We start from the raw sequence: 16,943 nt of genomic DNA on the forward strand, positions 1-16,943 counted from the left end.
TTGCATGTGTGCTTGTGCATTTCACAAAGCAGTTGGGTAGAGATTAGCTGTCCATCCCTCCTACACACACACTCACACACACTGACACACTCTGACGCGCGCACACACACACACACTGACGCATGCACACATATGCAACTATCTCTCTCAGCAGTGGCAGGTGCATGTTGAAGTGGTGGTGTGGTTTGAGTCGGCTGTGTCCAACTGACTGAGAGGGCGGCTGTCTTTCTCTCTCTCACACACACACACACACACACACACACACACAGGGGGAAGAGCCAGCAGATGTTTCAGATTTGGCCGCTGACCAAAAAAACTCAGTTCTTCTTTTTACTACTTTTCTTTTGGTGTTTTTAGTAAGCCTTTCCACCCAAACACACACAAACACACACACACACACACACACACACACACACACACACACACACACACACACACTATGTCCTAATTTTTACAATAAAGATTGTGGCATTTCATTTTAACTGGACTGTAGTTCTTGCGTTTTAAACATTAATGTATCATTATGATACTAACTCTGATGCTTTGGTAGAATCCCTTTAAACCCATGCTGCAGACTTTTGGTCGCCTCTGTCTCACTAGACCACATTTTCCAGAAGCCCCCTTCCTGCCTTGTGCCCCCCTTCCTCCCACCAGAACACTTTCATTTCTTCTCACAATCTTCCATCACTAGAAACTCAGAAACTTCAGCTACATCAGCTTGGGGCGAAAAGCAGCCTCTTCCTGCTCTGTGCCGTGAAGTGTGTTTTCTCTAGAAGTTGAAGCTGTGGTAGGTCACTTGTCCCTTCCCTGTGATGTGCCCCTTCAGAGCTTCTCCTGAAATAGCATCCTTACAGAGGCAGGAGTACTGGACCTTTGTCATCACGGTAACATGCAGTTAAGGTTGGGGAATGGTCACGGTTGAAATAAACAAGGACAATTCTTGGTTTATGAAACAAACATCATTCTCCCGTTTCAAAGTTCTGTGTTTGGTGGATGCATTCATTCACCCCCACCCATCACAACCTTTGTCGCTCTGTACACATTGACACTTGACTTCCTCCTTCACTCTTGTCATAATTACCTGCTAGAGGTCGCTTGAAAATAAAATGCAACTATCAGTTATATTAAGCTACTGGCACAGAGAACGTATAGGCGTGGTGCCAGCTTCCCTCTTGGTGTTGTAAGATGTTAAACTTCATTTATTTATAAAAGACCCACTTTGATTGGATCATGTTTTTCTGATGAGGAAATGATGTTACTTAACAGCAAGTTGAGAAAATGTTGACAGGCAACGTATTTGTTTTCAGCCAAAATATTTGATCTTGAAGTACAGTATCTGCTTCTAGTGACTACAGCATTTGGTTAGGGTTAAGGAAAGATCGTAGTCTCTTCTCCCCGTTTTGTTCTGTAAGGTGTTCCAGCAGGTTTCCCTCAAAACGTGCACACAAATCACCGGCAACATCATATGTAGAAGTAATCCAGGTCCAATGGCTGGGATGTGCTGATCCGTGGTACAAATATGACAATGTTGCTTCTTTAAAAATTCTTGCATGTATTGACAGTGGGAAACAGTGACTCAGTTGACTCATGTTTTACTGCTCAAGTACAAGTTCAGGAAGACGTTTTTGTGGTTCTTGCAACATGACACTGAATCTGGTTAAACACTACATGTTACTCAGTGAGAACATCATTGACAGTAACAGCCTAAAAATATACGTGGGTCCCATTTATAGTCTGGACTGACTGGGAAGGTCTAGGTGTTTCCATTTAACATTTTTAACTAAAGCTCCTGTTCATTTTTGAAATACATTACAGACTCAGAATGATTTACAACAAATGCAGCAGGCTTCAATTTTAGGAAATTACAAGCCAGAAATAGCAATAAGTAGGGTCAAAGTCATTGTAACCTTTCTTACTAAATATTTCTAGTACATTAACAGGGAAGAAGAGGTGGGAGAGAGCGTGAGTCACTGATGAGAACATGTGATGTGTTATATTTCCTGAAAAGATGAGTTTTCACCTGATTACATAAGACAAGGTGGGACCACACAGAGAGAGTGACTGACATCCAGTAAGAAGGTAGAGCCTTTCAGTGTCTTTCCTCCCGGGCACAACAACAGGACATGTGGTGTGGTGATCTGGCTTTTCAGCAAAGACGCAGTTTGTTTTCAACATGGAGACAAAAGTCAAAGATCCCATAATAAAATGTTTCTTGTAAGTGTTTGTGAGGGAGATTCCAGCAGGTTTTCTGCGTCAGCTCAGCTGTTCAAATAAAGTGAGACAGATTTTTTTCTGTGAAATAGGATGTTTGTGAACGTGAACTGCGGTGTGGGAACTCGCTGAAACTGGACCAGCACCATACCGGCCCAGGTCATCCTCACAGTGTGAAAAAGGCCTCAAAACTCTCTGAATCGTCCTCCCAGGCAGGGTCAGTGTCTGGGAAAAGCAGCAGGTTCTCTTGTTATTGTGGGCAAGAGTGAGACTTCCAGCATAACCACAGGGTGATGTTTAAGGTGAAATTCTGAAAAATTATTTTACACGGTAAAAACTCAGCAGCGTATTTATCAAACACACGCTTCCATACATTCGATCCTGGGTGTGTCCCCTGTGCTGCACTCAGTGACAGAGTGATTCCTGTGGTGTGGTGAGATGATGTGTCTCACTCCACACGATCTGTAAATGCATCAGTCCATTCAGGATTAACAGGAAAGTCCATAAATATTTACTCATCGAAGTTTGCATGTCTTGTGAAAAGACTCAGCTTGGGCCAAAATTGTTTTAGCAAGAAGTTTGAAAGATGTGTTTAAGTTTACATCTTCTTGTGACACACCAAATTACTTTTAACATATTAATCATTACTTTTGTTTTATGTGTCTTGCAGAAAGAACTGAATGATGTCGCAATGTAATACTTTGTGGATGTTTACCCAGAATGCTTTGCATATGAGGTAAGTGAGCTCATGTATTTATGATAATTAATGTTTTTTTTTAAATATATATTCTTTACTTTACTCTTATCGGATGCATAGAAACTGGAATAGATGCACTGCAAAACCTCAACAAAATCTCTTATTATTCTGGTCTTAGTTTACTATCTTACTTCTTTTGGCCAAAGATATAGTTTGTGTAGGTATTCTGCATGTTCCAACCGTGGGCTCTTGACCACCAGATGGTAACACTCAATGTGTTGAAAGGTTCAAAGGTCATTTCTAGGTCAGTGATGAGGATTTTAAAAATATATTTATGATGGAAAAACAGAAGAAAGCAATAAAAAGAAATCATTTCCACAGAATCTATTTAGATTTCCGCTCTCCAGCAGTCGGATTCACATGGTGACTCACACAATAGCATATGCAAAATGTTATGGTTTACTGCACAGCACCACAAGACTCATCTATCTCTGTGAATGTAAAGTATAGTACTTAAAATTAGGGATACAGTTCCTCTAAAAATGATAATAATAATCAGAAGAAGAAGAAGAAGAGGGGGGTTTATGAGAAGCACAATGGTCAGCAGTTGGATCAAAGGTTTTCAAAAACCGTGCCAGAGTTTAAACAGCACAGCATCAAAACTGGTTCCCTGTAACGGCAACAAGCTCAGAGAGCAAACAGGGACATCCTGACATGACAATGTGGAAAGTGAAAGCAGAGAAAGATATGTGTGTGTGTGTGTGTAGTGTGTGTAGTGTGTGTATGAGACAGCGAGGTGTCTGTATTTAAGTGAGAAAGAAAGCTACCCTGACAAGTTTGTGTCTGTGTGTTTGTGTGCTCCACTGAGAGCTGTTTGTGTGAATATACTGTATGTGCCTGCTGTGTGTGTGTTTGTGCATGTGTGCGTGTGTGTGTCCTATGAAACACAGCTGCATCCACCAGCACTTAGAGCTTTTGTCATTTTAAAAATGACTCTCTCTCTTTCTGCCATCTCACTTAGTGTGAGGCTTATTATCATAACAAGGCTGATTATGCAAGTGTTGAATGTACAGTAAGAGTCTTCAACATGGGAAAAGCATTGAAACTGAGGTTTGCTCTGAATGTGTACTGTAATTTTTTTTTTCTTATTCTTCAAAATACAGCATAGAGAAGTGAAACAAAATGAAATGTGAATGATGACTCAAACTGCTCCTGCTAATGTGGCAACATGCTGTTTTCACTATGCAGCCTGTGTAGACAAGGTGTTAGTGTAAATACATGATATGGCCATCAGAAGTATGTGGACGCCCTTGTCTTTGGTCTCGGGCTGTTTTTTGTGGCTCAGGCTATTTCCAGTGGAGGGAAATCTTAATGCTACATACTTTTGGTGCTTCCAACTTTGTGGCAACAGTGTGTGGAAGATCCTTTTTTTTTTGTTTCAGCATGACAGTGCCCTGCATGCACAAAGCCAGGTCCATAAAGACATGGGTTTTCCCCTGTTTGGTGTGGAGGAGCTCGGGAACAGTATTTGGAATATATCCCCGCAGCCATGTTCCAGCACTTTGTGGAAAGCCTCCCAGAAGAGTGGAGGCTGTTATAACAGCATATTTATGCCCATGGATTTAGAATGAGATGCCCCACAATCACTTTTGCATGTAGCGATCAAGGGTCCACATACTTTTGGTATTGTATGCATGCCACATGGCTTATTATTATATAATAGAATCAGCCACAAAATACCATCCCACTATCAATATCATGGTATTTCATTTTTTAATATGACAGCAGACGATTTTGTCACTGTGCATAATTTACTTACATTAGCATGTCAAGAGCTTTTTTTATTTAATAACGATTCATGTCAGTTTTATGCCCTTATATATTTTTGTACACATGCAACACTAGTATTAGACTGTAATCGTCAATAATATAATGGTGTTAGCTCTGCCACAATATGTAATGTGAGTCTGAAATGTAAGAAGAACAACAGGTCATGTAAATCATTCAGTTTCTAGAAAGGCAGTGCGAGCGATAGACAGGGAGGGTTTTTTTTTTTTTTTCCCATCGGCTAACAGGAGGGAGGAGTGTGTGTGTGTTGTGGGAGGAGACAGGGAGGAGTGTTTGAGTGTGTGTGTATATGTGTGTGTGCGAGTCTACGTGATGGGGGGAGGGGACAGAGAGAGAGAGAGAGAGGATTTGTGGCATGTAGTTTGTCAGCTGTCATTAGGCGCAGATGACAAACACACACACACACACACCACACACACACTGAGCAGTCTCACAGAGAAAAGAGAGGAAATACAAAACGAGTGTGTGTTTATGTGTGAGTTTGTGTGTGTGTGTGTGTGTGTAGTGAATTGGTGTGTGGTGACTGTGTAGCCTACATGGTGTGAAAATCAGTGTGTCTGCCCGGCCGGCATGGGATGGTTGACTGGCTCTGGACTGGTTATGGACTGGTTTTACCAAAGCAGAGGTAAGTGACTGTCAGATTCTAGTCTGTTCCCTTCTCTTCCTTTCTGAGTAACAGCTGTAAATGCCCAGTCTGTCAGGTTTGGATTGAATAAATGTAAGTTACATTTACAGTCATAGTTTGACTTGAAGATGATAATACCTTTTTTTAAATTTCTTAACTAATGACGATATAAAAACAGCTCTGTTTTACTCTCGTTGCTAACATTACTGATGTGAACAAACCTTAAATTACAATCCTAATCACTTGTTGTCAGACCTGTGTTTTAATACCTGTTTGTCAATGAGGGAGTGATACAAGATACCAGCCCTGTGTTGTGATTTGGGGTAGTTGAGCAACAGTTTTGTTTACTTTTGGATTTTAATTACAATTTGAATCATAAATTGTAGGAAAATGTGTCTTTATTTTGTTTCTAAATCATTCTCTCTCAGCTTGATTATTTTGTTGAATATATTACACTCTTACAATTAAAATAAATAGTAATCTTTATAAACTATAGAACAATATATATATAATATAAGCACTAGTAATAATAATAATAAAAATGTTATAATTAAGTCTGTTTATCATCAAACGGTGATGAGTTTGGTGCTCACAGTGTGCGTGACTGTCTCAGTCAGAACTGGACTTTGAGCTGCCATGTATTATTGTGGTTTTGACACGGTGTGTATGTGTGTGTGTGTGTGTGTGTGTGTGTGTGTGTGTGTGTTTGGGGGGAGTGGTTGTGAATGACTGGTCACACACGCACACACGGAGTGCACAGTCAGCAGGCCAGTAGCTGCTCTGTCACCTGAGGTCTAACCTGCCAACTGTTTACTCAGTTTGCTCTGCTTCAATAACAACTGTTGTTAACACTCATTTAGAAAGCGGCAGGTTCTCCACATGTGCAGCCAATAATTCAAAGGAAATCTTTGGCAAACCAGTAAAAAAAAAGTAACAGTTTTATGAAGTTAGATGAGTTTCATTATGACAAGTTCACACTTATAAAAAAAAATATGAAAAGTTAGAAAAGTTTTTAATCTTCCAGTTAGTAAGGTGTTAGTTCTGTGTTAGTAATAACTACACAACATATTACACCTACGCAAGTCATACTTTCATTTTGTCAAAAGAAAGGCAACTGAAAATCTCGTTTTGGAATAAAAATAGATATCCACCATCTGAAAAACATGATTTCTGTTCTCACAAAGTCACACACAGGCAATAAAAACAAACAATATTTGATACCTTTTTAAGAATTTTTGCACAGTGTGCCCCTACATTTGACCAAATAAGAACTTATTTACACACCAGAGCCTCTCTGTTTTAGAGATACTGAGCAACATTGTTACAGGTATTTTTCTCTGAACTCACTAGAAGGAGATTTGCAAAAACAGGAGAGTTATACTGACTCACTCAGCTGTGACTGTATGTTAATTTTCACACTGACGTTAGCTACCACTGTAGATAGGTCAGTGAGTGAGTTGAATGTGGAGTTTGACCTCTAGGCCAGTACAACAGTGTGAAACCTCAGAGTGTTTTTGCTTTCATTTTGTGCTGCATTTTTTTAAAAACGTGTATCATCAGCTCCCATCAGTTGACTCCTCATATCAGATATAAGCTGTATTTATATAATCTTACATAGTGTTAGCATTGTTAGCGTGCCACCTTAGCTCACTTTGGTGTTTAGAGTGAATTAATGTTTCCACAACAGCCATTTACCTGCAAGTGAAATTGCGCTGGTCTGAGACGCTTGATATGAAACCGAGAAGACGTAGAAATCACGCTCATGAGTTTGTGTCCAGATTTGGCCACTTGAAAGTGATGAGAGCGAGAGAGGGCAAGTGTCACTGACAAAAAACAAAGCCCCTCTCTCTCTCGCTCTCTTTCTCTTTCTCTCTCCCCTCTCTGTCTGCACAAGCCTCACTCTGACGTCCTGACTGTTTTTTTCCATGCTTGCTCAAGGGTCCAGAGGTTTAACCACTGGACAGATTTGGGGCACAAATGCTCTACTCTGCTGTCTTTCCTGGACTATAGCATGTCTGTGGTTCAGTAGTTCTTGTACTATGCTTGTCAGGATATGAGGCACATTTGGGTTGTCAAGTTCCTTGGAACTCCAACAGATTTACACCGCTCTTGGTGCTTTAAGTGTGTTATTCTGCTAGTTTCACTCATTTTGTTGACATGTTGCTCATGTGACAGTGAGAGTTATTCCTAGTCTTGCATGTGAAAATTGGTGCTCACAGGAAATAGCATTTAGAGGAGTGTTGGTTTTGTGTTTGTCTTCATGTGCTGTGTGTGTGTGTGTGTTTGTGTGAGCATGCGCTGATCTGTGCATAGTCATAATTGAGTTAGCATCTGGGCAGGCATGTTCAGGGGTATTGATTCTGGTCTATAATCGATCAGGCTCTCACATTACATGAAGCTGCACATGCAGTGTTGAGCAGCTGCTGGCTGAGCAACTGGCAAACAAGCCATCTATAAACAGTTTATTTAAAGAAATAAAATCTTTAAGTCTTGATCTCTTTTGATTCTGTCCCCATCTTTGACGCTATCATTGTTGCTCTGGTGTTTCTGTACTGACTCTTCCTTGAGATCAGCTTTCAGTCAGGCAGCTGATTGTCTTGGATTTTCTGTTGATGCAGATTGAGTTTCATTATGTGGTGCCCTTCCTCTTGTTCTCTTCCCTGATTTTCCAGTGGAATTATATCAATGAAGGTTTGTGGCTGATTTAATGTTAAACTGTAGAAAACAAAATTTCTAATTATTATCCTCATGATCAGGATTATTTCTAATGAAGTGACAGTAACATGTTCATCATTTAAATGTGACTCTGGCCAAAGCTTGAGACTGAAAAATAAATATATAATCAAAAATCAAAAATCAAAACTTTGACCTGCGCTGTTACTCAAATACCAATTAGTGTTTATTTGTTGAGGCAGGGAAGGATGGGATGGGGGTGTGCTGTTTAGAAAATAGAGGGCATTAGCTGAATGTGTACAGCTTGAATTTTAAGGGGACTCACCTCTCAGCAAATAGAAAGGTGTTTGCTTTCCATTCCAGCACACCGGTGCGAGGAGTCTTTGGAAACTTTGACAACAATTCAATAAAAAAGGAGTTGGCTGCCAGGTGGCAAGAGACAGCAGCTGCTCTGTTGTCATAGAGACCAAATTTTAGATGTGCAGAAGCAGTTGACAGCCTGACATAGGTATCAGTATAGGTGTAGGTGTTTTTCAGCTATAATAATACTGTGAACACAATTTCATACACATTGGATCATCCTTGTGAGAGCATATGTTTTGCATAAATTTGAAAAAGCACACAACTGTAAAAGCCTTAATGGAAATCAGGATGTGCAGCAACATCCCTCTTGAGCGAAGGAGGAGGAAAAGGATTTGAAGTGCATTTTCTTTCCCTGAAAAGTACAGTAGCTGCTTTGGGATTCAAAATTATAAGATATGTTTCAAGATTAAAAAATAAGAGGAATTATAACAAGAAATGTTTCATGATGATCTAGTTCTTGAATCTCTAATAACAGATCAGTGCATGTTTCATAAGAAGTAATTTAGGTTCTTAAACATAACCAGTTCTCATCAAACTGCGTCACATTCACTGAGCTGGCTGTGAACAGCTGCTGGTCACAGGGAATCATAAACTTTACATTTTTAGTAAATGGACCTCGATGATGAAGTTCTAATGACAGAAGGAAAATGCTACTGGATGAACTAATGTGGTTCTCAGAGTACACATTCAAGTGGTGTTGAATGGTGTTGTGATGTCTGCAGGACATTAACAGAGACCTACCCTGTTAGCCTCTTTGGTGATATCCAGTGTTTTCATGTTAAAGCTGTATTAAGGCAAAGTTCCAACTGAGCTCCAAAATAAGCTCAGGCAATGAAATGGCTAATCTTCTACTAATAATCTATCTAGACTTGTGACAGCTGTGTCAGTTTCAGAGGACACATACTGCACATCCAGCATCATCAATTGGGAAATAAAGTAAAGATAGATGAGTGAATTTGAGAGCACAGCAGGGAAGCTTTCTCACACTTCAGTGAAAAATTACAGTTTGAAGCCACAGGTAGGTGATTCCAGCTTTGGAGTTTACACATGTTGGTGGGATGAAGAAGTTTGAATCTACTGAGTTAATTCACACTTTCATTATGTGATCAAACAGCAACATTTCTTGGTTCTCAAAAATGTGATATTCTGGAAACTGAAAGTTGTCACAGGGCAGTCACAAGATGTATTTCCTTGGTAACATCTAAAGCGAGTGAAGAATTATACTTCTATGTTTGTGATCTCACCTGTTACTCAGCTGTAATTAGCACAGTAAAATTAACGATGATATACAAATCAGTCAGATGTCTTGGAGGTTAAGTCATCAATTTAGCATCAAACAGGATTTATGATTATGATTTAAATAACGTGTTAAACTCAACCACCAAGTTAAAGGACTGTTACTTGTTGGCAGAGATGCATGAAGGAGTGTCTTCTACTTTGTACCCTAACTTGGAGGATAACTTGAACTTCGGTGTTTTATATTGTGTTATTAAATTTAATTGGACGTCTGTCATGGTTTGAGAATATTTCCTGAGTCTGCTTTGATGAGACTCAAGTTACATTTTGATTGATTTGTTTTGTGACAGTAGTCTTTGTTAAATTAAAAGCTAAGTTGTAGTTACCTTGATGTAGAAGTGATGCGACCCAGAGATACAGTATAAAGCCAGCTAGATCAACAAAATACTTGTTGTCCCTGGCAACAACAGGCGGTAAGCCACTGACCATAAAGCCAGCAGCTCAGAGCAGCATCACCGTGGCACTAAATAGCAGAGATGTACATAAAGAGATTGGACGTATTGACGTGGACACACTGATGCACTCTCTCACACACCCCCACCGTTATATGTTGCAGGCCCTTCAGTGTTGGAGAAGCCAGTGTTCTTAATCCAGCCACAGCAGGGTATTAAATCTACTTTATGTTTGTTTGTGATGGGAGGGTTTGCTGGCTTAGACTGCAGCCTTGACAGAAGCTTAGACGCCAACTGGAGGAGGGTCCCACCTCTCAGTCACCGCCGTCACACCCGCTGTCATGTTTACACCAGCACCATATATTTCCAGTATTTAAGGCTTCCTCAACGTCTATGCTTGAAGAGAGTCTGAAAAATTATACGTTAACTTAATTAAACCGTATTGTATATAGCAAAGATATGTTTTTCTAAATCATTAACTCATAAGGCTCCTTAATAAGACATAAGATGTACAGACCTGAGCATGTAGCTTCAATAATTCAGGACATTATGTTTTTTATTTTCCTGAAGGCTAGCTGCATTGTCTAGAACACTGAGTGGAAACAGTAAATCATAGACTTAATTCATGTATTCTAGGGATAAAAACTCTGACATTTAACATTTAATGTCCCTAAAGTAAATAAGAGCCACACTGTAAATGTGTTATTATATTTAGTATTAAGCTGGAGGTTTACTACTATCCCTGCAAAAACACATTAGCTTTAATTTTGTGCTGTCAGTCATTACATAAGACTGCGTGGTCAGTGTATTTTTTATTTTTTTTGTTATGCGCTCAAAACCTTAATTATTCTGCAAGCTAAGGCCTGAGGATGACTCACTCCTTTAATAACAACCCATAGTGTGTTTTACCTCCATGACAACTATCATTTTGTCAGGGTAGGTCTTGAATGCAAATGATGATTGTCACATCTTGTCATCCATTTATTCAGATTTCCAGCCACTCCCTATTATCTGGACCCTGTTATCCAGTATAATGTTTACCACCCCTTCCTCTCTTTGTTTGCTACCTTGTTTTTTTATTATTTTAACAGCCAATTATAATTACTGCTAAATAGGCTGCACCACTTTGTTTATCTCTTTCTCATTTGACCTCCATCTGCCTGTAATCTGACACCTGCCTGCTCCCTGTCACCTGTAGCATACCAGGAAGTAGAAAGGGATATTCCTTGAAAGCTGGATAGATCAGAGAGAAAGTTTGTATTTAAATAAATGATAATATGATAATAACCTGAACCCATAAGAGCCACTATCCCATAGGTTGAATGCAGGCATGAGAGTTAAACACAGCAAGGAACAAGGAATCATGTATGCTCTTAAAGCAGTGCTGCCCAAAGTTCAGGTAGCAATATCTCACCTTAATACTTTCATTTTCATGGTATCAAGTGAGCTATTACTCCCAACTATGATTACTATAAACAAATGAGAAGATAGTCTACATGATATATTCTGTATTATTCCAGAGGTATCATTGGTGGTAGTGTTTCTCAAACACAGACAATCTCTGTCTTCCCTGGTTAAAATGAAGCAGCTCTAATATGAAAATGCTCCATGTAGCATGTCTAACTAGTAAACAGAGTAAAAACGCACCTGTTAAAGCCTCACCCTGTCACTACTGTTTTTTTCAGAAACCCAAAACAAAGAAACTGAGGAGCGACAGTTACTATTGGAGACAGAGTCCACTTAAGCAGGCTGAGATCAGTCCTCAGTTCTAATTCCTTAATGGCTGGTTTGACCCTCTGGCCTCGTCTCTTCTCTGCAGCTCAAATTGTTTTTAAATGGCTTCACTTTGTGAAGCTCTTGGCTCCTCTGATTGCATTAGTATTGGGCTGAACAGGGTAAAGGCTTTTGTCGCAGGCTACATTAGTGTTAATTCATTGTGTGTGTGCGTGCATGTGTGTGCATATACAAGACCATATGTGTCTCTCATATATATATATATATACATATGTGTGTGTGTTCACCCTTCTGAGGCTGATTGAAACCTTTTCATCAACTTCTGAAGTCACCCAGCTGGGGTCTCATGATGGTGATGTTATCTCCAGTCAACATGATGTAACCATCACCTGCCTTATATAACCGAATTACCTTCACCGTCTTCTCATACTGGTTGTGCGTCCTCTTTCATTGGTCAGACCCACTCTTGCCGAGCCCACTCACTGGCTGGCCTCACAGACGCACCTCCATTTTAACTGTTACTTCCTCAGCAGACACATAAACCATGTGAACTGTGGTAGTGCTGGTGGTTGTTTGCAACTGTACTAACTTTCCATTTAATGTGCAAGTAAAACTTTTCTTCATATACAGTTACACCATGGGATGGTTGTACTGAGGCACAGCAGTGTTTTGTGATAAAAACTTACATGTTGACGTGCTCCCAGTGACAGTGTTTACAGTTGACAGTTTACCATCTTACTTTAGCTTGTTAGCATGCTAGCCTTTGCTAACTAGCGCTAAACACAAAGCACAACTGAGGCTGATAGGCATGTCATTCATTTTGATTTGGTCATAAATCAAGGTAAATTTTGACCTGGTGATGGCACTGGATGAAAAGTCTGGGTTTAAGGTTTATTGAAATTCTTCCCCTTAAGACCCTGATGATCTGTGCCAAATATCATGGCAGTCCATCCAATACTTGTCAAAACATTTCACTCTTAACCAAGACTATCAGTCCGACACGCTAATCCTAGAACCATGCTGCTAGCATGGCTAAAACTGGGTGATAGGAAGAAGTGTTGATAACTAGCTGACTGGTGATGATAACAGCTGATTAACAAGGTCTCTCCTTGCATTATGGGAACCATCAGCGCAACCAGAGCCAAAGACACTACTTGGCTGAGGCATTTCTTTTCTCTCACATCTTCTCCTCTCCTCTCCTATCCTCTCTCCTTCTCTCCTCTCCTCTCATGGTATAATTAGGCCATATTCTCCTCCTTCCTCAGGCCTGATTATCATTTAGAGCAATTGTTGCCTCCCCTCCCATTCCCCTCTTCCTGTCACCCCCACCCCCTTATCCACACCCACTTGTGTTATTCACAACATTCGCACTTGCTGACTTGATGTCTGTGTGAGAAAATGTTTCCCGTATACGCACCAATAAACCCGTCATTCATCTGTTTGATCCTTTTCTTATCACCCGTTCTGCTCTGCTTACTCATCATACATCGTTTACATTTTCCCTCCATTTTCCCGTCTTCTTTCTTTCTCTCTTTGTCCTCACTTGTTCCCTCTCTTCCTTCAGTTCCCTCTCCCTCTCCCTCCCTGTTGTTTTCTCTTTCCCTTATCCCTCTTTCCTGCCTTCATCTGCTCAGTATCAGCCCCACAGACTGTCTGTTATGTAACAGTCAGGTGATGTGTTGGCCGGTTGAAGGGCCTTAAAGGCCTACCGCCCTGACAGACGCGGCTTTACCCTCGATTGTAACTGCTAGACTTTGCCTCATCAGTGTGTGTGATTGTGTGTATGAAAAACATTTGTCACATTCAAAACAAGAGGAAAACTCTATATCAATATGTAGTCTTGTCAGAAGATAATATGTCAGTTTGTTCTTTTTATTTCCTAAGCATTTATTTAGTAACCAGTTTGAGAAAATCATCATGTTGAAGTCATATCAAGGCAAAATGTGACCTTTTTGGAAGGCCTAAGCCCAAAATAACCTTTTACTGTCTGCTGAAAATCTAACAGGTATTAACCCGACTGATCACTTTACATCAGCACTGGTGACTTCATTACAGTGCAAACAACTGCTAGTTTTGATTTCAGTCTTGTTGGACTGCTGACATCGTTGAATTTGTTGCTGTGTTGAGTCTAAGAACTACCATATAACTGCAGCTCTGCTGGTCAAACGTGCCGTAAAAATCATCTTAAAGATGGAGAAAGGTGAAACACTGATGATATCTCAACTCACAACCCAACAATCTTTAGAAGAGTAGACAACAGATTACAAATTCTGTGTAGAAACACACAAATTCTCTAGATAGTATTTAAAACTCATTCACAGCTGCAAACACAGAAAGCCCAGCTGTTCTCATGAATAGTACATCCAGCACTTTCATCTATAATAGTTGCTAAGAATGAGACTGGTAGATCTGGTTAAACTCGGTCCTTAAAATCCAACACAGACAAACCCAGAGCTGACCAGTGTTGGGCCAACAAGATGAGTTTTGTCATCAAGGTCTAGCAGCATGAGGTGACCATATGGTGTAACTCTCCCTGCCAATGGGTGTTTACTTTTAATCTCTTTCCACCTACCTATACTTTCCCTCTTTTTATTCTTACACAGTACTCTCAGGATCACAGAAACATTGTCAACACAGTGTGGCTCTCAACGTTATGACTCCTGTTGAAGATGTCAGCTTAAATGCCAGAAACGTTCATGTAAGAACAGTGTGAATGCCTACATGAATTAGCTATTTCTAACTGAAGTAATTATTGACACCTACTGTATTCCCACTGGGCCTCCCACGTATTGCCTGCAAGCACATTACAATGGTACATTGTTTTCATGAGTCACGAACACACTCCCTGCTTGATTATGTACCATTCAAACAGGTTGTGTACATCTTCAGCACATTAATTCTTGTCCGTTTATAGTACTGTTGTTGATAATGAGATGGAGTATGGACTGCTTTGTGTGCACTTGCGCTGCATGGAGCCAGATTAAAAGCATCCTCCCAATGGCTTAGATTCACTGTTTTGCAACTTAACATGTTTAATATTAAAGAGTTTTGACATGTTTGAAATCATAAGCATAGAGTGTAATTTTCCAAAGAACTGAGAGTTCTTTGGAAGCTCAGTTCCTTCATCTGTGCCGTAGCTCTCAGTCTCTAAATATTATGACATGCACCTCTGGTAACTGATCTGCATTTGCATTGTACAAACAGGTTAACAGTTATCACTGCTGACTTTAAAGTTGGCTGTTCAACATATCACTGTATATTTTATGTTTAATAATTGCTAATAGCATCAATGATTGAGAATACTATTATGAATATCTTACATTTGTTTGAAGAAGTAGTTTTGACCAGAAATGTTCTCTCTCCCCTGTATCTGTCTGTAGGTGCTGATATTTGCTGAAGATGAGTAGTGGGGGGGGGAGCACCCCGGAGCCCCCCAGAGGGGGAGAGTCTCTGAAGAGGAAGGACTGTCAGTCAGAGCTCCTGGGACCCAGGTGAAGACCTTCATCCACAGTCTCAGTACATCAAATAAATCCTCACTGCAATATCAACACATGCCTCCTCCCAATAACCACAACACTTCAGTACACTGATAATGCCTCAGTGCCTCATAATAACTTCAGTACAGTGCACTATTCAATCAATTGTTAATTATCCTCAGCTCCCTTACAGTGTTGTGTGTAATTCAGATTGATTCTGATTCTTCTTACTGATCACAGTTCTTATTGATTCCTGCGTCTGATTCTTGTTCCACTGTTTGACTGTGAAAAGCAACAAAGATATGTCAGATAAGTCAAATATGCTTTAATTTGCAGCAAATAAGTCAGAATTTGTAAGTTTATTTATGTGTGTTTTTTTTGTAAAAAGGTTAAAAATGGTTAGGTTTTATTCAGGGAGTGAAATAAAGAGCGGAGAGAGAAAGAGAGAGGTTTGTGAAATGGGTCGAAGCTCTCGCAGGTCGATGGAGAAAAATGCTGCTGCAGCATTTTTACAGCCAGTGGTTTATATAAGAGATAACAAGTCATTGTGCTTTCATCGTCCGTGAGGATGTATGAAGGTTGTAGTGACGATGTACTGAGGTCTGTGCACTGAGGTTATAATGAGGACACATGAATGTTGTAGCTCAGGTTGTAGTGAGGTTTTGAGGGAGCTCTCAGAGTGAGGATGTCTCTCTGTTTCCCAAGAGACAAATTAACTCACAGAGGTTAAACATGATATTCAGAAACTTGGTGGAAGTGCACAGCATTTGTGATGTCCAGAGTTGTAGTCATAATGCTAGCACATCCAACTCAGGTGAAAACAAGATGAAAGCAGCACATTTTCAGCCTGTTCGTTATGTGTAAATTGTGACAGTCTTCGTTTCCCTCCCTGTCCTCCAGTCCTAAGAGGAGCACTGAGAGGAGGAACCGGGAGCAGGAGAACAAATACATCGAGGAGCTGGCAGAGCTGATCTTTGCCAACATCAACGACATGGACGACCTCAACGTCAAGCCAGACAAATGTGCCATCCTCAAGGAGACGGTGAAGCAGATCAGGCAGATCAAGGAGCAGGGTGAGGATCTGCTCATCTTATTCTTGAGCTTTGCTTTGTCCTGTTTTTGTGCCATATGTACTAAACAACATCAAAACATACATCTGTGTGTGTGTGTGTGTGTGGGGAGCAGCTAATTTAAACCCTGAAGTTTTTACTCATTTAATTCCAAGTGAGAATGAGCTACTAACTAAACTAAACTAAGGGAACTTTGATGCAGTTTAATAGGAGTGAGCACATGATTTCAACCAACCAGCCAAACAACCACCAAGATGTAAGGCTTTTTCAGAAGCTGGAGATGGGTATAGACTTTAGATCAGACAGCCTCGTACTGTGAAAGCTGCACAGAACAAAATGAAATCTGAGGTTTCCTGCGTTTCCCCACATGAGCAGAAGAGACCTTTCTCGATAAAGTTACAGCGACTGTAATCACAGTTGTTTTTTTAATCTGAACCCAGTGAACCTCTGTGTCTTTTGTAGTGTTCTTTCTAACTTGCCAGTGTCATATTTTGTATTAAAATGTGTGAAAAGATGCTGCAGGCACAAACTGAGAATATGTTTTTAAAAGCAGTCATC

At 40.2% G+C, this 16,943-nt stretch overlaps 1 protein-coding gene across 4 annotated transcripts in view; it reads left to right on the plus strand.

Annotated features, from left to right (window-relative positions):
• Window positions 1-16,943, plus strand: part of LOC108880950 (nuclear receptor coactivator 2) — a 47,310-nt gene that overhangs the window by 8,544 nt on the left and 21,823 nt on the right. For 2 of the 4 annotated variants that reach the window (XM_051069796.1, XM_051069795.1), the window contains exons 1-3: window positions 4,969-5,381; window positions 15,220-15,330; window positions 16,216-16,388. In XM_051069796.1, coding sequence (XP_050925753.1) covers window positions 15,239-15,330; window positions 16,216-16,388 — 265 coding nt within the window. In that variant the 5' untranslated portion in view covers window positions 4,969-5,381; window positions 15,220-15,238. Of the gene's footprint in view, window positions 1-2,881; window positions 2,948-4,967; window positions 5,382-15,219; window positions 15,331-16,215; window positions 16,389-16,943 lie in introns of those variants that run through there. The other 2 variants (XM_018672701.2, XM_018672702.2) reach the window with 2 other exon arrangements.

This window comes from Lates calcarifer, linkage group LG4, assembly GCF_001640805.2.
Source record: "Lates calcarifer isolate ASB-BC8 linkage group LG4, TLL_Latcal_v3, whole genome shotgun sequence".
NCBI lineage: Eukaryota > Metazoa > Chordata > Actinopteri > Centropomidae > Lates > Lates calcarifer.